The sequence below is a fragment of the Apteryx rowi genome, unplaced genomic scaffold (assembly GCF_003343035.1).
Source record: "Apteryx rowi isolate R43461 unplaced genomic scaffold, aptRow1 scaffold_9, whole genome shotgun sequence".
Taxonomy (NCBI): Eukaryota; Metazoa; Chordata; class Aves; order Apterygiformes; family Apterygidae; genus Apteryx; species Apteryx rowi.
In genome coordinates, this window is record NW_020451204.1 from 7,125,485 (window position 1) to 7,145,625 (window position 20,141).

General features: G+C 41.1%; 1 protein-coding gene across 5 annotated transcripts; it reads left to right on the forward strand.

Moving 5' to 3' along the window:
- Positions 1-4,474: 4,474 nt before the first annotated feature.
- HSPA14 (heat shock protein family A (Hsp70) member 14) lies at positions 4,475-18,672 on the forward strand. 5 transcript variants are annotated; one of them, XM_026091301.1, is made up of 14 exons: positions 4,475-4,557; positions 4,635-4,715; positions 4,823-4,905; positions 5,935-5,998; positions 6,915-7,008; positions 7,125-7,215; positions 8,544-8,648; positions 9,462-9,623; positions 10,693-10,848; positions 12,129-12,231; positions 14,500-14,715; positions 15,114-15,287; positions 16,268-16,338; positions 18,007-18,672. In XM_026091301.1, exons 1-14 carry the CDS (start codon positions 4,501-4,503, stop codon positions 18,083-18,085), a joined length of 1,536 nt encoding a protein of 511 aa, XP_025947086.1. In that variant the 5' UTR covers positions 4,475-4,500; the 3' UTR covers positions 18,086-18,672. The 5 variants fall into 5 exon arrangements, with proteins under 5 accessions (XP_025947086.1, XP_025947087.1, XP_025947088.1 ...); XM_026091302.1 differs by having other exon boundaries at positions 5,950-5,998; XM_026091303.1 differs by lacking the exon at positions 16,268-16,338.
- The last annotated feature ends 1,469 nt before the right edge of the window (positions 18,673-20,141 follow it).

Below are 20,141 nucleotides of genomic sequence, written 5' to 3' on the forward strand. Positions count from 1 at the left end.
GGAGGTAATCCCCCCTTTGTTTTGATCAAGACTAGACTAGCTGATTTCAATAGTCCAACATCAGTTCCTGAAGTGCTCCACAGCTTTCCAGGAACTGATTCTAAACCTGTTGGAATTTGCAGATTAGTTGACTCTGGTTCTGGTGTCTCAGCCAGAACACATGAGCCCATTATTATTAATTTCATCCCTTCTGGCTGTAAGCAGATCTGAGTATCCAGGGCTTGTAAGAGATCCCTCCCTAAAAGGCAAAAGGGTGAATCCATGGAAATTATGAAACGTCCCCACACTCCTTTTCCTCCAATAGTGAGCAACAAGGGCTTAGTTAACGTTCGTTTGCCTTTTCCCATTACTCCCTGTACTGTTATTTTATCTGATGACTTACATCCTTTAGGCTCAAAATTCAGAAGAGAAAGGGTAGCTCCAGTATCCACTAAGAAGGGAATTTCTTGACCTGCTATATTTGCCATTACCTGCCCCCTGAAATCCAAATCTATATCCCATGAATTTACCCCAATTCCCACAGTATTTTCTGGGTCTCCCATCTCCTGTCATTGTGGGCTGGCTGGGAATTGCCTGGTGTCATTCCCAGTACTCGACTGTCTCATGCTGTCCCCTCTATTCCTGGGCATGCGGGGCTTCACTGGGCATTCCCTCTTCCAGTGCCCTTGTTCCCCGCAAGAATGGCAATAATCATTAACTCCTAAGCGTACAATACGTTTGCTTTGGTTCCGTCCATCTCCTCTGACCCTTACTCGCCCCCTTCCTCTAGTTTCTTTAAACTCGCCTCTTAACACAGCCACTAACACACTCACTTCCTCTTTCTTTTGTTGTCTCTTTTCTTTCACCTTCTCTTCATCTTGACCGTTATATACAAATGTGGCTAAACGTACTATTTCGTCCATAGACTTCCCTGGCCAGTCAGGAACATGTTTAGAAAAATACTTTTTAATGTCAGAGGCCGTTTGATCTACAAATGTGGAAACTATTAGAGGCCTGTTAGCCTCCGCTTCTGGGTCTACCCCCGCTCCAAACATTCTGATTTGTTTAAATAGTCTGGAAAGGAAAGCTGAGGGGTGTTCCTCAGGTTGTTGCTGACACTCCCTTATTTTAGACCAATTCGCAGTCTTTTGTCCTGCCAAACGTATAGCTTCTTCTAAGCCTTGTCTGGCTAATTGCAACTGCCTGTAATCTGCCTCTACATTATAATTCCACCCGGGGTCCACAATCGGCCAGGCCGTTCGAGCAGCCAGAACACCCCCCTCTTCTGCCCAACGACGGTTTGCATCCAGAATTGAGTGTTTTTCATCTGGAGTGAACAAGGCTTCAAGGAGCATTTGCACATCCTCCCAGGTAGGATCATACACCCGCAATATTCCTCTTACAATTTGTAACACTTTCTCTGGATCTTCYCTAAGCCTGGGAGTTTGTTGACTCCATGCAATCAAATCTTGGGGCTCCCAAGGTCGGTAAATTCGCATTGTAGCTACCCGACGTACCCCATCTGGACCTGGCAGGGGCACTCCTGGCACAGGAATGACGTGCGAAGGGGCTTGAAAGGCAGAGGGGGAAGGCAAGGGGGGGTAGAGAGAAGCTGAAGCAGCGGATAGCGCATAGGGTGGAGCAGTTTCCACAAGCGTTTTAGCAGCTGCACTGCTTTCAATACTCTGAGAAAAAAAAATTCTTTCTTTTCTAGGTGCCTCTTTTTGTCTAGCAAATGCCCAGCTGTCCCATACATACCAATAATCCATTTGCCTGGGGAACCTATCCTCCAAATGGTGACGCAGGAAAGTTAACTCCTGATGATCAAAGGTTCCCTGTGGCGGCCATCGTTCCGCCGGGTTACCATCCTTTGTCAGGAACGGCCAGTCCTCCTGACATAGCTGGATTAACCTTTTTTTTTCTAGGTTCTTGGTACCATCAATCTTACCCCAGTTTTGCAAAATTTCAGCTAAGGGCGTCCCCTTTTCTATGCCAAACTTATTTCCCATATTGTGGGTTTGTTTTTTGGGTTTTTTTTTCTTCTTTTCCCCCTGCAGCTGGTGTGATCACACTCTCTCTCTCTCTCTCTCTCACTCTCTCTCTCTGGGAACCACACTCACACCACCCGAGTCTTTGACTGCTAGGACTGCTGTCCCTTCGCAGTGGGCGGCTCTGTCAGCCGACGGGTGCCCCCTTCGGTTCCCAGGTCACACACGCATACACACCAGTCACAGTACCGGTATCCACATTCACACTAGTCACAGTAACTCTAAGTTAGTCTTGCAGTGCGCCTTACACTGACCAGGCTGCGCACTCCCCCCTTCCAGCTGGAGTGAGACGGGACTCGAACCCTCTCAAACCCTGGGAGTGGGACTCGAATCCACTCTCCCTGAAATTTAGTACCTGGTACGCCTTAGAGTGATCAGCCTGCGTACCCCTTACAGTGCACTTTGTTAGCAAACCAGAATTTAGAATTTAGGCAGGAATTTAAGACTCACCCTCTCGGTGCCTCCCGTTGCCAAAGATCCCAGGTGAACTCACCTGATGGCGCCAGATGATCGTTTGAAGACGAGAGGCCCCGACGGTGGTCGCCTAGGGTCCCATCTGGGGTGCCAAACTGTTATGGAAAACTAGGCTCACCAGCCACCATAACAGGGTCTGACCCTAGGTTCCCGCTGAGGCAGAAGTTCGAAGTCAGATTGGAGAGAAATAAAATTTAATGATACATGTGCGGTAATTACAGCTCGAGCTGGGTGCCTCAAAGAGGGACCCCGAACAAAGAAATCCCTGGGCAATTATACCCTTACAATCTAAATTCCCCACCCCTCAAGTGATAGTTTGGACCAATAGTAATAGTTAGGTCTGGGATCTTCCCCTTCTTCACTGGGCCCCTTCATTGTCTCTAGGCAGGCTGCTGCTTTTCTTATCTTCAAGGTCTGCTACTCCTGCCGTCTGTGCAACTTCTTTATCTCTCCAGCTTGAACGGGCTCAGGGGCCCCCTTTTACTTATCTAGGTAAAAATTCACATCTTGAGGCTTAAGGCTTCAGCAAATTTAGCTACTAATACTAAGCAAGTTATGCTAAGCGATTAATTCTAGACAGCTTCCGATATTCTCTAACGTATTGCTGCTAGACCCATTCTCCTCTCCCTTTCTATTATAGGCCCTCTCAGCCTGTTTATCAGCTGTGCTTGATCATTGTAATACATATTTCAATACACCACACTAAGCCAAAAGCAGAAGGTTTTTGCTATTAAATGCAACTTGTGTTATGAAGTCTATTGCAATATACCTAAACTTGAGGTGGGGGGAAGGTAGCCAGCTTTCCTTTGCTGTCCTTAAAGCAGGCTGTTGCCTGAAGCACACCTGAGAAACACAAAGGTCCAGGGTTTTCTAGGACCAAAAAGATTGCCCCAAAACAGCTCTGTGTTCAATATCAGGTCATGTGAAATCTGAGCAGCCTTCAGCATGGCAACAGTTTTTGTTGGGAAGTGAGCTAGCTCTGTATGATGTTAAATTCCCCCAAATCATGACTTGAGTTAAAAAGCACATGGATTAGAAGTTTTTTTTTCTTTTCCTGTAATAATTGTGAGATGGACTTCAGCGGTGTCACTGTAGCATAAGGAGATACTGAGCTTTACTTTTCAGGCATTGGTCATGCACAGTTAGACTATACAAGCTTGACCGGCAGTAATTATGATACTTGGATGCAAATATTTGCACCTTCTCCATGTGCTTCATTGCCTGCACTTAAACCGTGAGAGAAACCTTTGACATAAAGTAACCTCCTCCCACCCCGCAGTGAAATAGCGTCATTCACTTTCCTCTGTTTTAATCCCTATTTTCTTATTGATTGGGTCGTTTGGGGTTAAACGTCTGGAAAAGAGTATTGCCTTAGCTCCTAGCCAGGCTGAAGTTTTAGCTGCGGTTCTGCTTTCGGCTTGGCCGTTACTGGCGGCACGTGCTGTGACAGGGAGCGGCGGCCACCGCAGCCTCCGTCCCGGGCGCGACCAGGGCCCAGGCCCGAGGCCCCCTCCCGGGCCAGGCCGCAAGCCGCCTTCACCTCCGCGGCTCCCCGGGGCTCGCACGCGAGGAAAGGGGCGTTTGGGGGCTGTTTCTAGAAGCAAACGAAGACGTTTGCATTCCTTGCGCATTTTTTTCACACGGAGCCCGAAGGGGCCCCGAGGACCCCGCTGATAACGGCCGCCGCCGCCAAAGCCGCCGTCCTCCCACGCGGCAGCTCTGCCCCGTTACTATGCCCGATGATGCCCTTCTCCCGATTTTTCTCATTGGCCGCTCCGCCGATGACGACACTCCCAAGCGGCGCCGAGCGCGGCGGCGCGGGGAAGGAGGGGAGGGAGGAGGGAAGCCTTGCGCTTCTCTGCGATTGGTTCGAGAGGGAGGGGCGTTGCGGGCTCTGATTGGCGGGTGGGGCGCAGCGGGCAGCGGGATTGGTTCCGTGAGGGTGGGGGGGAGGCGCAGTGCATTGTGGGGGGCGACGCGCGTGGAGCGCGGGGGATTGATGGCGGCCATCGGCGTCCACCTGGGCGCTACCTGTGCCTGCGCCGCCGTCTACAAGGTGAGCGGCCGGGGCCGGGGCGCCCGCGCGGCGGGGGCTGGCGGAGGGCGGCTCACGGGTGGTGCTTTTCTCCTCAGGATGGCCGCGCGGACGTGGTGGCCAACGACGCCGGGGACCGGGTGACTCCTGCCGTCGTGGCGTTCTCGGAAAGCGAGGAGGTGAGGCTCCCGCCTGCGGCCCTGGCTCCCAGGGCAGGGGAGCCCAGCCCTGCCCTGCCCTGCCCTGCCCTGCCCTGCCCTGACGCGCTGCTCGCTTTCTCCTTCAGGTTGTTGGCTTAGCTGCCAAGCAGAGCAGAATCAGGAATATTTCAAACACTGTGGTGAAAGTTAAGCAGATCCTTGGGCGAAGGTAAGAGAATAGGTACGAAGTGAAACTCGGGGAGTGGAGTTTTCCCCACTGAAGCTGGTCAGCGAGGTGTAGTTGCAGTGCTGAAGTTGATCTTCTGAAGATATTTTATATTGAAGATATTTTATACTTAAGCAATAGCGGCTAAGTTAACCTGGTTTTGACAGGAGTGTATGTGTGTCATATTATTAAAAACTTATCCTACATTTCATTACAGATATATTTTGTATTCTGTATCTGAATTTGTTTTTGTATTCAAATTTCATTAGGAATTTAACAATAAGTAGAACATTTGCTTTTGATGGTACTTGGGTTTCTTAACTAAAAATTCATATTTTTTACCTGAAGATCTTACTAAGGATAAAACCAACTCTGTTTTAGTTCATCTAAAAACTTGAATCACTTATTATGACAATGATGAAATGCCTCTTGCTATTCTTCAGTTAGTGAACCTGTGATGATTTGCAGTGACAGCTACAATGATTCTAAAACTAAACTTGCTGGCTTAGGTCTGACATCAGAAATTCCACAAAACATTTCAGTGATAATCTAGTTATAACTCTTTAAGTGAAATGAGTTGACAAGAAGCTGTCTGTTCTGATGTTTTTCTTAGCATTTTTTTCAGAGCCATATCTTTATGTAGTCAATAGAAGTTTAAAGATAGTTAGTCTATTGCTGCCATATTATTTCAGTCAGTGTAATAAAAGTGACATTTACATCTTTTATAATTGATTATTCAGAGTAACATTAGGTTAAAACAGATTTTTTTTTTTCTCCTTTTAATGTTATGTGCTGTTTATTCTAACTTTCAGATATTTGTTTCTTTCTTAGTTTGGGGGAAGGAGGTTGAAAGATACCAGCAGTCAGAACCTTTTTTTTTTTTTTCCCCTCCTGTATAGATATATCCACAGGGAGAATAGAAATTCTGGCTGAAGTGTAGTTTCATATACTATAGACCTTATTAGGCACATCAGCAAGATGAATTTTTGAAATTTATTTATAATTATTTATATGATTTATTCTGCTATTCTGAATTTGTCTTGATAGCTCTGGTGACCCACAAGCTGAGAAATATATTACAGAAAGCAAGTGTTCAGTAAGTATGATCTAATTCTTGTTGTTCTCAGAATAACTTGTATCATTTTCTGATATTCTTTATTGCATTGTGTCACACTGTGCTTGTGGTTTTTAGTGATCAGCTCCCATTATATGATGTCTGTATGACGCTATGTAGAACGTGTTTCTCTTTTCACAAGGTGGAGGCTTCACCATGTCCTGAAATCTGCCATCATAATATAGTCCAACAGAAAAATTCCTTATGTCTCTGGGCCATTCTCAAAAGGGATGATTCTTTAATATATTCAGATAATAGCATTGCAGTGTTTCTTAGTGCTGGTAGAAGTCACTCAGGGTAGGGCATTTTGTGTTTGCAAATGCTTAACCACTTGACTTAATCACATTATTTATTTGGCTAATGCTGTGCTTGTTACTGGAAACCTTCTGGCAAAGGAAGAGAAAAATCACCCTAAATCATACCAAACTCGTTCTTTACCTCACATGCTTTTGAATCTGTGAGTACGTGAGCACCACTCTAGTAAGTTGTAACCAGGCTTTGACTCGTTCCTAAGGGAGGAATTGAGTTTCTTCACTAGTCTTTGACTCTTCGTATTGGTAGGCTTATGTAGATAACCATTACTGATTATAAGCAAGCAAACATTCTTGCTCTGAAATTTACTTTTGTACTAAGGAAAATTCCTTAATTGTAAAAGGGAGTCTGGAGCCTTTAAGTCCATATTAATGTCACTGTCCTATTCACTGGGTAATATACAAGGTTTCTTGGTGATCTGTCTTTGATAAACATTTTAGAATATTCCCTTACAGCAGAATACTAACGTAGAGAGTATTTACACAGTCCAATGCTTTTGGCTTCAAACGGAAATTAAATTAAACATTGCTTTTCATTAATAACCAATTTATACATCTTATGAATATGTGTTGGTTTTTGCTTACAGATAGTTGAGAAGAATGGAAAACTTCACTATGAAATAGATAATAAACTTATTAATCCAGAAGATGTTGCGAAGCTCATTTTCAGTAAAATGAAAGGTATATAATAAGTAAAATCATAAGGTATTTTAATTTAAGCTGTCCTCATATTTTTGAGATGTGGTGTGTTGGTTTTTTGCTTTTAATCAACATGTTCTGCCTATGTTTATGAACAGAAACTGCTCAGTCTGCATTGGGTTCAGATGTAAATGACGTTGTTATCACTGTACCATTTGATTTTGGAGAGAATCAGAAAAATGCCCTTGGGTAAGAGGATTAAGATTTTTCTGTTATTTAACGTGCCTAAAGCAGACCGGCTGGCAGATCAGCAATGAAAAGTCTCCTGCTGGACTTTGGCTTTTAGCCATCAGTTGAGAAGTTGGAATGCTAGTCTGAATAATGAAAATGCAATAATCGGAAATAAAATCCTAACTCTAGTAACTCTTTAAGGAATTCACTTTGTCATAACCAGTGAAATTCTGAATCAATTTAAGCAAGAGGGAATTTCGATAACATCAAGGATAGAATTTCATTTCAGAAGTATTATCTCTAATGGCTCTTCAGTGTGCTCTTAGAAAAATGTGTACAGTTTGTCTCAGTCTTCCTCAATGATTTCCCACCCCTTTACACAGCAAAACTCACCAACCCAAGTGGCTTTGCATGATATTGTTGAGGACTCTGTTTGTCACAGAGCTGATATGGTATACATACAAAGACAAAAATCCTATTGTTGGATATATGGTTTCTTGGCCAAGTTTAAGAGAGCCTGGCAGGGCGGTATAGGATACCTTGTGCTACTGTTGCTTCTGCTCTTAGTGTGCTCCATGGGTGTCAGTCGTACTCACTTTTCAGCAAAAATGACTTAAGTAAAATTTCTGCTTGGAAGTGCAGCTGTAAAAGTTTCTGCATGTGAAAAGATGAGCAGACTTTTCGACATGTCGAAAGTCTAAGCTGTGCATAGTCGGCAGCACCCCTTACCAGTTTCTGGTATTTAGAAGCTGTTAAGAGCCCTCCTGAAATATTCAGGGCACACCTAGTCATAAAATGTAAGTGAGCTGGGTATTTGCAATATGTATAATGAAACAAAAGAAACCCCCAAAACTTCAGAATGGATAAAATGAATTGTAGGACAGTTCCAGAGATGCTAAAGTTTTGAGAAAATGTTTAAAGTAAGCTGTGGCAACTTGAATTGGAAGTAAAAAGCATATTTTCCTAGCATGACATCTAGTGAAATGGCATACCAAAACCTTTTAATGCCACACACTTGGGAATAAGTTACCACGATTGCTTGGGTGTGGGGTTTCTGATCTTGCTGTTGAGGGATTTTTTTGCTTTTTTTAGTGGTGTGTGTAAGACTGATACATCAGTGTTTTCCTTGTCAATAAGTGCAGAACAGAACCAGCTACCTGAAGAATGCAGTAGCAACTGAAGTTTTTCACAATTTTTCTTTTCCAGTCACTTCACTTTGTTAATATCATGCTGTAACCAAGTTCTGAATTGGTGAGATATCTAGTTCTGATGAAGTCTTAATAGCGTGCATAACTATAGTGAAATCATTAAATGCTATTATGAAATGTTGTTATGCCTTATCACAGGGAAGCAGCTGCAGCTGCTGGATTTAATGTTATGAGGTTAATCCATGAGCCATCTGCAGCTCTCCTGGCTTACGGAATTGGCCAAGATTCACCCACTGGGAAAAGGTAGAATTGTAATATTTTACTACTTAAATTTAAGCTACCACAGTTAATCCATACAGGTTTAACAAATCCAGTTCTATCCTGAGAAATCTGAAATGGGGAGGGAATTCTGTGTTGCTGTAACAGTAAATACAAAATTAATAATTTGAAGCTTTGTTTTCTCTTTTTCTCAATACAGCTGTTTGCCAGTAGCCCGTAATGTTTTAAACCGCTTTATAGCTCTGTTTTTTGAGATGCATCTGTTTCCAGATTCTGTCCTGTTCTTTAATGAGCAGGCTGCCTTAAAGAAAGATGCATTCCTTTACTTGCACAGATTTAGGTGAAACTGATTTTTAATTGTGGGAGTCACTGTCATTTTACATGCAATAGAAGGACTAAAGCTGAGTTCCTAGATGCAGTAGGTGGGTTTGGTTTCCCTTATATGAGTATTCAGATAATTCACAAGGTTTTCAAAACAGCAAAGGCTGCCCACAAGGCAAACAGATGTTTTGTTTTGTGGGTGGGTTTTTTGGTATTTTTTACCCTCATATAATTGGGTCATATGATGTTAAACCTAATGTTCAGTTCTCAGTTGTGTTGTAGGATAAACATTGGCTACTCTTGCTGTATATGTATCTTGTTCTTTAGGGAACATTGTAAAATAGTTGCCGGTACTACAGATGCATTAAATCAAATCATCCCAAATCAGATTTTCTTTACAAAGAACTGATCAAAACCTAAAATATATTAAGATGGTAATCTTTTATAAAGTGTGTCAAAGCAAACATAATTGTAGATGGTTTTAATACTTGTTTCAATTTTTTTTTACTGTGGCAGCAATGTGTTGGTTTATAAACTTGGTGGAACATCGCTCTCTATCACAGTCATAGAAGTAAACAGTGGAATATACCGTGTTCTTGCTACTAACACAGATGATAGCATAGGTGGAGTTTGCTTCACAGAAGCCTTAGCACAACACTTAGCATCTGAATTTCAGAGGTAGGTTTTGAATTCCAAATATATATGTTGTTGTTAGGACAAGAATTTCATTGTCTAATGTTTCCTTTCAAAAAAAAATATTGATATTATTTTGTTCTGGCAGAACTAACAGACTGTCCCTGACTGAAATGACTCTGAAATATTAAAGGAACAGTCAGCTGTTGGCAAGGGGGAGGGAGGGAAGGATTTTGGTTTTGGGTAGGCACTGTCTGAATTCAGTATTGAACTAGGGGGTGACTTTTTTTGGGGGGGGGGTGCTCTGCTACAAACTGTTCTGTGTTTGGGGTGATACATTTAACCACTGACTACATATATCCTTTCAATTAAAAGCTTTTAGGGGATTTAACTTGCTGCTGTGTGTGTGTATTTGTGTGTACGCATACACTTGTTGGCATGAAAGACCATGGAGGGGCCTGGGTCATCAGGTTGAAGCTTGTATGTCATATCACACTATGATGATGAACAAAAATCCAATGTATTAGTAGAAGTTAGGTTTTCTGGTGACAGTTCTTTTAAGTTTCAGTTGTTGACACAAAGGAATATGCCTGAAAGTATTAGTGTTTTCCTGTCCTTCTAAAGTCTTTAAAGATTCTAATCTTTTGAGAACTCTTTTTTCAGTGATCTCTTTGAGGTGGCCAACCTTGTACTATCGCACAGTGAGACTTTTTGGATGAAACATTATTTTGTTAACATGTCTTATGTTCAGTGTTTAATTACTTAAAATAATCTCTGTGGCTAATATCGGTTGACTTGCAGGCATTCTCTTGCTGTTTCTTGCAGTTACTTACACGATTTGTTCAGAGGAGAAACTTCTCTGTAAAAGACTTAAGAAATCTCTATCTGATAAACACTAATGTCTGAGTTCACAGGAGTGCCTCCATATGGTGTTCTTTAGTTGAATTTGAAATAGCCATTTTTATTCTTGGTAAGCTTTCAATAGTGGCACTGTAGGCAATACTAAAATGTAGGTTGAAATCTGTTCAATAGCTTTAACCCCTTTTTCCTTTCAGAAAGTTAGCATATCACTCAAAACCCTGCCTTCCTAAATAGACATTTCTGTTTAACATAGGTCTTGTAAACATGATATCAGAGGAAATCCCAGAGCCATGATGAAGTTAATGAACAGCGCTGATGTTGCAAAGCACTCGTTATCAACTCTGGGAAGTGCAAACTGTTTTGTAGATTCACTGTATGATGGCTTGGATTTTGATTGTAATGTGTCCAGGTAAAACAAGTCTTGAAGTTACTTCTCTTACATTGTATTATGTTTTAAATTTTTCTGCTTCATTTTTAGGTTATTCAATAAAATTTGATATTGGTGACATTAATTTTAGAGACAAATAAGATAAAAGAGAGAACTTGCTTTCTTCTAGCTTTGTTTCATGTTAATAGTTCTATTATGAGTAAGATCTGCAGTAGTTGGGCAGTAGCACTACACGATATTGCCATAATGGTTTGAAAATAAACTGAAAAAAGATACAGGGAGAGCCCATATTTGGAATCTGTTTGATTGAAAGGGGAATGGATGCTGGTATTAATCAAGGTGCTTTTATTCTATTATTGCACTTTTTTAAAAGAAAAGGCTTCTGGTCTCTTTCATCTAAATGAGCTCCAGAAATACAGGAATTGGGGAAACTTTGATGTTGCCTCTCTTTTTGACAACTGGGAGTGGAAAGACGCTTTCTGTCTCTTAAGGGTTTTTTGTTGGTTTGTTTATACTGCTGTGTCCTCCTGCAAGCTTCTCTCTTGTGATGGTCTCCTAATGAAATATTTGGCTGATTTGCAGTTGCTCTTCCAGTCAGCAACTTTAGAAAAATGAACTAGTTTTTTTTTTGATTTCAGAGCTGTGCATGCGTTGTTGCAGCAGTTGGATTTGGTGAAATAAGGCACAGTGTGTCTGCAGATCCAAGAACTTCTGCTGTACAACATCTGCTTGGCTCAGCTTAGATTAGGAGTCTAGTCCCGTGGACTACAGTGTTGCAGAACTTGATTTTGTGCTCATGCAGAGTGAAGTTTCCTTTTCAGGCTCGAAAGAGCTTGAAACAAACAAAAGTTATGAATTTTGTATGCTTGTTTTAAGTACCTACTCCTGCATACATGCAGGAGACAATTTGCCTCTGAAAATTCAGCTGGCATGTTTCAGTCTTTGTCTTCAGCTTGAAGCTGATAGAGTGGTTCTAGGATTTTCACTTCTTAATTGTCTTCACTTGCATGTGAAAACTGAGTGAGGAGGGGTGTTTTTCTAGAGTGCACTTTTAAAAAAAAAAATTGGCAGTCTGAATAGGTGTTAGTAATGGAAACAGTAGTGCAGATATTTTCACAGCAAAATCACTTCTTTAGGATTAATAATTGAGGGGGGATCTTTGCTTGAAAAAAAAATGCTTAATGTGAGGTTTTGCTGGGGAAATGAAGTATATTCTGAAAATCATTGTTCTTCCATTTCAAGTGTGTACTCCTCTAATGGATGAGACGGCATTTCTTATTTCTTCTTTTTTCTTTTTTTAGGGCCAGGTTTGAACTTATTTGTTTTCCACTTTTTAGTAAATGTATAGAAGCAATTAAAAAACTCTTGCAACAAGTTGGATTTACAGCAGATGATATTAATAAGGTAATAATGGAAATCATTTTTGTCTCCAGTATGCTTTTTAACTCCACAGGAAATATATTTGAGACCTGTTTTTCCTACAGGCTGTTATAAGATTATTTCCTGATTGTTGAACTTGATCCAAAATGCTTAAACACATGTATGTAGGCTCAGACGCTTAGGGCTCCTGTCCATGCTTTGATTTCAGCTGAAATTAAGCGGAAATTAGTTTCTGAGTCAAAAGTGTGTTTTGCAGCTACATATTCACTAAGCGATAAAGTATTCATCTGAATTCTGTGTGTAATTCTCGGTAGAGCTGAGGAATACTTCAGTCAGTAGACTTTTTCCTCTACCTTCAGTAAGCTTTGGATTGGGTTTGCTCACACTTGTGAAGACACTCTTGGGTATTGACTTCACCTATCCTATGAGTTGAACAGATCACTTAATGTCTACTTGGTGCCCATGTTCATCCTCCTTTTATTTCCCTTGTTAACCTAAAAACTTATGAACACATTAGATGCCAAATCATGGTGTTTTAGGGCCAAAGATGGTGAGTAAGAGAGCAAATATTAGAGGCATTTGAATGCCTCTAGCTTGGAACAAAAGTAATTTTTATCTTAACTCATGTAAAACTATGTCTGCAAATAATGTTATATTTGCTACTGGTAGGTTCGGCACACCAATACAGCATTCTACAACAAAAGTTAGCCAGTGCTTCTAATGATACAGGATGCCCCTTCAGACTCTAATTATTGTTCACTGTGTGATTTCTGAATTCCAGGCTAATGAAGTATCCTAGGCCATTGTTGACAGAATGTCTTTTGTTTTCTGGTGGCAATACTTTAAGTGGCCCGATGTGCTGTCCTCTCAGACTTTAGTTATCCTTTTAAATAAATGCAACTTTAGTATAAAACAAATGAGCCTAATTAATGATTCCTGAGTTATGCTTTATACAACTAACAGTGGGAATTGGCTTCATTTCCAGATCTGGTTGACCTCGACTAAGTTACTGTAAGAAGTAAAAGGTTTTTAAGGTTTTTTTTCCTAAGCAAGATGACCAAACAGCACGAAGTCCAGTAGATGGTGGCTGGTTACCAGTCACATCCCTCAGGGTTTGATACTGGGGCCAAGATTGTTTAATATCTCTATTAAGAAACTGAATGATGGGGTACTATGCACTCTCAGCAAGTTTGCAGACAGTACCAAACTGAGGGGAGCAGTTGATACACTGGGGGGCTGGGCTGCTATTCAGAGGAACTCGAAAGGCAAAAGAAGTGGACTGACAGGAAGAGAATCATGAAGTTCCTCAAAGGCAAATGCGGAGTCCTGCATTTGGGATGCAATAAACCCATGCAGCGGGACAGGTTGGGGGTTGACTAGCTAAAAATCAACTTTGCAGAAAAAGACTTGAGGCTTCTGGTCAACAAACTGAACAGGAGTCAGCAGAGTGCTGTTGCAGCAAAGAAGGCCAACTGCCTGCTGGCCTGTAACAGTAAAAGTATAGCCAGTAGGTATAGGAAAGTGATTGTTTCCCTATCATGCAGTTGATAAGACTGTATATGGACTCTGTGCCCAGTTTGGGGCTCCCTGTAGAAGAAAGATTGACATACTGGAGCGAGTCCGCTTGGAGGGCTCCCAGGATGGTTTGGGGCTGGAGCATATGACTCTGAAGGGGAGACCGAGAGAGCTGGGTTTGTTCAGCTTTAAGACAAGAAGGCTCAGGGGAGAGGTTATTGCTGTCTACAGCTATCTAATGGAAAGGCGCACACAAGGCAAAACCTTACTCTTCTTAGGGGTATGTGATGGAAGAGTGCATGGCAACAGACACAAGTTGCAACATGGAAATTCTAGATAAAAAGAAAAGAATTTCTATTGTGAGGGTGGTCAAACATTGAAACGGGTCCAGGAGAGGTGGTGGATTCTCTGCCTTTAGAGATAAGGTTTTGAGCAGTCTTTTCTAACTGCTCCTGTTCTGAGCAGGACATTGGAGTTGATGACCTCTGGAAATCCAACCGAACATGACTTTATGTTGGATTCCTGAATTCTTAAAATTCATCTAGCTTATGCTTTCTATAAGAGATACTTCTTCAATATACTTTTTCAAGCTTGCAAGCTATTTCCTTTAATTGCGAATGCAAAAAGAACAGAAGTCAAGTCAACATAACAATTTTTCTAACAGCTACAGATAATAAAATATCCCAGAGCAGTTTGTGCTTCTGTTTTGAAAGTTGGAGCCTGCATCTCTTTATAATTCTGAAGAAAGATTTGAAGTCATTGAGGCATATTTTCTAGGTAGTTCTGTGTGGTGGGTCTGCTCGAATCCCAAAGCTACAGCAGCTGATCAAAGACATCTTTCCAACTGTGGAGTTGCTGAACTCTATTCCTCCAGATGAAGTAATTCCCATTGGTGCAGCCATAGAGGCAGGAATCCTACTAGGGAAGGAGAACCCTTCTTTAGAAGATGAAGCACTCTTAATTGAGTGTTCGGCCAAAGATATTCTACTTAAGGTAAGGCTAAAATTATTTAACTCTTGAACATTTTACTACTGTGATGAATGCGTATTACTGTGTATGTGTTACTGATGTTAGAAATGTGGTATTGCTTTAAAACTGGTTTTACAGATAGGTTATAGGTCAGCTCTAAGTGCTGATTTAAGTCTTTTAGAATTGACAGAAAAACTCCTCTTGACTCCAGTGGGAGTTAGATTTGGTCCTTGCTATGTTGTAATAGCTGGATTTATCATTTACTTGTAATTTCAAATTTTGGAATTGCTGTGATGGTAAGTACAGCAGAAAGGATGAATCTTGAGTTTCGTTTCTTTCCTTTTTGCATGGCGCACTGTTTTATAGCTTCCAGCTCACTGAAGTATAGAGAAAGGCATGAACTCTTTTTTTCCTTTTTTAAGGGAGTAGACGAGTCAGGGGCTGACAAATTCACAGTGCTATTTCCATCAGGGACACCATTACCAGCTCGAAGGCAGCACACCTTGCGTGCTCCTGGAAATACTTCTTCTGTATGCCTTGAGCTGTATGAGTCATTAGGGAAAAGTCCTTTGAGTGAAGAAGGCAAATTTGCACAGGTGAGTATATGCACATTCATATACATTTTAATGTGAATTATTTGGAAATCAAGTGGTCTGCAAAAAAATTAAAACCAAAGCCAACCCCCCCATCAAACCTCTTGTTACAAAATTAGAATCAAATGCATCTTCTTGAAAACTATCCCTAAACATTCTTCCATAAATGTACCATAAAATACTTAAGCACTTTTTAAAGAAACTTAACTTTTTCCTCTTAAATTTCTAAATGCCTGTCTGATTTTCATGTGTGGCACTATGGCAGGGCAGCTGATCTGGGATGAAAGATCATAACCAGTCATCTCAGTAGTATACAGGTCTCCGGGAAGTTAAAAATACACTGGCTGCATCATTACTTCCAGCAATTTTAGGTACTGTTGTGATATTTTTTAATATTCCTAGATTGGACAGGATCTTAGTATTAAAGACCACTCTGAAAATCAAATGTGGTAAGATGAGATGATTAAATCTTCATCTGGTATGAAGGAGTCAACCCTTGAAGAGAACACTTTGCTTGAAACAGTGTGATGTGCTTAGTTTTGCTTCAGTTCCCTGACTTACAGAGGCAGAGCAGGGAACGTGGCTGGAAATGGACATAGTGCTTGAGGAAAGTTTCATTCCACCTTAGTCTTACCAAAGGTCTGTGAGGGGATAGGATGTTGTGCAGTAATTGCAGAACTGATCGTAGATAAAGGAGCATGTTCAGCTCTTACTCTAGTCCGTGAGAGTTGTAGGTTCTCCAGTCATCTCAGTAATAGACCCTGAAAGATGAAAACAGGCAGGCAAATAGCTAAATACATATAGAATTGCCCTGCAGATGTATGAAGCCCACTAGGGCATGCTTTGATGTTAAATTATTATTAGCAGATGCTGAACAAAATGAACTGTGCATCTTATCACTTGTATCACTGTTGGCTTTTTATTAAACTCCTGTGCAAAGATCTAGAGAATTTATATTTAAATATAATCTTTTTTTTTAATAGATTGTACTCCAGGATTTAGATAAAAAGGAGGATGGCCTACATGATATATTAACTGTCCTCACCATGAAGAGGTACCCAAAATATTTCTTATTCTGCTGTTGAACTTGCTGTGTGGTGCTTCTGAGAAAGTGTCCCCCCACCCCCCCATCAGTTCAACTATTGTCATCTTTCATTAATGCAGCAACTTGACAGAACTGTTTTGGTGGCATCATCAATTCACAAATACCATATTCATGCGGATGTGGCAGAGTCTTACAGTTTTATTTTGTTTTATTTTATCTCTGGAATTATGTAGCTTTCTGGTTTGACTTGTAAGGAAATAAAACTTAATGCAGTAGCGTAGAGAACTCTTTGGGTAACTTTTGAACAGCTGATCAGTTTAACTATGCTTGACAGTAGTCAAGATCTCAAATTCCCTGTGAAGGGGGGGTCCGGTAGGGTTGTGTGTTGGGGTTTTTTGTTGTTGTTTTTTTTAAGTATGTCCACACTCTCAGGAAAAACTGAAGTGTAATCTGTCTTCATTAGTTGTCAGTGAATCCATGAAGGACTTCTTACGTATGCTTCATGTGTGATGAAAACCCATGGTCTTATCCTTTTCGAAACAGTATTGTTAAGCATGAGAAACAATGCTGCATGAAATCATGCTTCCTAAATCTACCTTTTATGGTGGATTAAGTGGAGAAGATCTCTTATCTTGCATTTAAAAAGAAAATTATTTGAAGGGATTTCTCTGACTTGCCTAGGCTTTAATTGGAGTAGCTGTATCATTTGAAATAGAATTTCACTTTCTATTATCTTTATAAATTACGTAGACTAAGTAGTTGAAACATATGCTTGTCTTCTGAGGATTGCCATGAAGTTCATATTGCCCTTCTAAATGAGAAAGTTGTCTAGGTGTTGCTAAGAAACTACTTGCTGTTTGAGTACAAAATACTTTTTTTCTTACGTTAACTACAAGATGTATTAATGCTCTATTCATAGACTTCACCAGAAGCACCTTTTTAGTCATACAGAGATTTGCACTTAAGGTTGATAAGGAAAACATTGCATAGCTTATATATGCAATTGCATATTGCAGAAAACAGCCAGTTTGTTAATGGTTTTTTTGATAGTATTTAGGTAAAAGGCTCAGTGAAAAGTTCACTGGAACACGTCATCTATTTCTCCTAAATCTTAAGCATGACTACTTCATATTATGTCTAGATGAAGTAGCATTTGATACTGTCTTTAATTCTTTGACTTAAAAATGAGGTTTTCCTCTTTGAAGCATGCTTGGTATTTAAAAGAATATTTCTGCTCTTCTAAAGTAGAACTCTTGTGCTTTGAGAAGACTTGCTTATCTGTTGGTTACTGTTACTCAGCTTTCCCAAGATAAATATTTTGAATGATGTGACTCCATATCTGTTTACAAACTCCTGTTAAAGGAGCTTTCAGTAATAACATATAAATGTGTAAGCATGTTCCAGAATCAGTTCCGTTATATTTGGAGAAGATGCAAGCTTTAATAAAGAGCAAGAAGTGCATAACTAACTACTCAACACAGTAAACTAAACCTAATTTCAGAAATCAATTTAATCTACGTTGAAGCTTGTTCTCCACTGGTTTTTGATGTTACTCTTTTTTTCTTCCCTTTCATCTGCATGAAGAATATTACTGTTAATCCTCTCTGGAACACACAGTAACATATTAATAAGCTGTGTATTGAGATAGTCCTAAACATACCTTTCTCTTTTATCTAGGGATGGGTCCTTGCATGTTACCTGCACAGATCAAGATACAGGAAAATGTGAAATCATCACTGTTGAAGTGGCATCATAGTCCCGTTTGAAGGGAAGCGTTTTTCTGAGTTGTTTTTGTCTCTTGTTGGCTTGTCCTCCAAAGTGGTGACTATTTCTGAAGTGTCTTTAGTTAAAACATGAATTTGCCACCAAATCTATTTGGAGTGGAAAATATAGAATGTTGATCTAGATATGCAGCCAGCAGAGCATTGAATTACCAGCAGCACTTTTAAAAAAACATCCAAAAGGCAAATCATCAGGTCTGTGATTCAGGAACAAGCATATTGCATAATCTGTAATATTTGTCATTTGATTAGAAAAGGGTTTTTCTGTAGACTAAGCAAGACCTGTACCCATTTGACAAGTATATGTGCAGTTTCAGGAGCAAAACTAGAACCAGCAAAAACTAGTCTTGTAAATATCCACTCTCAAACTGTACCAAATTGTACTAAAATCCTGTATTGTTTTGAAAAGATCGCCTAGAACCCTGGAGGTGATGCTGGGCTCTTGAGAGTAGAATTTTCTGTGGAACTATTGTAAGATGGTTTTGTAATGCTACCTGAAAAACGTGTTTAAGGGGTATATGTGCTTATTTATGTGTTGTTAATAAAATACATTTTTTATACAGTTGCTGGTATGCTCCATATTGTGGCACTGCTCTAATTTATAAGCCATTGCATATATCGATTTGTTTGGCTATAAACTGATGGCCTTTCTTCATTTCAGGTATGGGATTAATAAAAAGGAGATGGGGCAGGCAAGTTTACTTAAGGGATTTGGGAATGTCAGTCTAATGGGCTAACGGGGACATCAGTTAAGCCCTTCTTAGGGCCACATGTTATCTTGCCAAATATATTTTTTATATATATATAATCTATTACCTCAGAATTAGAGGCATGAGCAGAAACTAGAGAGGGGGATGCCAGTCTGGGACTTGGATCCAATTATCCGCTTTTCTACAGACTTCAAAAGTTTAGGTCTTATGTTTCTCAGTTACGTATCCTAGAAAATGTATTTTAATATTCTTTCTACCTCTCCAAAGCAGTAGATTCTATAATAGCATAGTTATTTACTTGGAATGCAGTAAGTTTTATGCCTAGATCATGTGGTTTACCAGACTAAACGTTGAAATTGTAAGGCTGCCTTAGCTGTCTAAAGTGCTTTGTAAGTTCTGCCTCCCCAGGCCCTGCCTCTTTAATCTCTTAAAAATAGGTAAACAGTTCAGGTGCTCCTGAGTGAAAACTTGTAAATGGAGACTTGGAAAACCCAATGTCTTGTGCATTCTGGCAGTGAAGTCCTACAGGCCTTATCCAGAAATTGGTGCACTTTTCATCGCTATGATATAAATCCAAGCCAAGAGATATTTAGCGCTAACTCAGAATTGTTTAAGGGACGTATGTTTTGCTCTTTGTAACTTTAATGGCACAAATTCGTGTGTCTTATGGGATTTGAAAGCTGTATTAACAGCAAGAACCTGAGAATTGTATTGTGATGAGAGTGTAAGTTTTGTTTGTATTTTTAACCTCTTGGAAATCGTTCTTTGCGTGGTCCACAAGGCTTGATGCTGCAGCTGGCGCAGCACTGCCGTGTGGCCTGAGCGAAGTCTTTCTGGGGCGTTTTGCTGAGTTCCCCCCGCCCCAAGCCGTAGGAGAGCACGGAAAAGTTGCTCGTGGGTTCCTTGACCTGCTGCGTGACAGAACCAAGCTCACGAAAGCGTTCGCGTATCTCCGTGCCTTTTAGGCGCTTAAATTCTAGAACTCTAGCACTCTGGTTATTTTAAGCTACTGTTTAAAAATAAATAATAGCTCGTTTCGCGTCAGTCGGGTTTTCTTCCTGGCCGCTCGCAGAGAGCCGCGGGGCAGCGGGAGGCACCGGCCGGCCGGGGCTCTGGGCGCCCCCGCTCCCTCCAGGGCCTAGTGCCGGAGGGGAGCGCGAGCGGCGGTGGGGGCAGTGCCCGGAAAGGCGTTGGGGCAGCGGCGGTTCCTTTCCTTCCCCTCACGTCGCGCCGGGCGGGCGGACAAAGGCGGCGGGACGGCGCCGCGGCCGGGACGGGGCAGCCGGGCGGAGCTGGGCCGAGCCGTTGCCGCCAAAGCCCT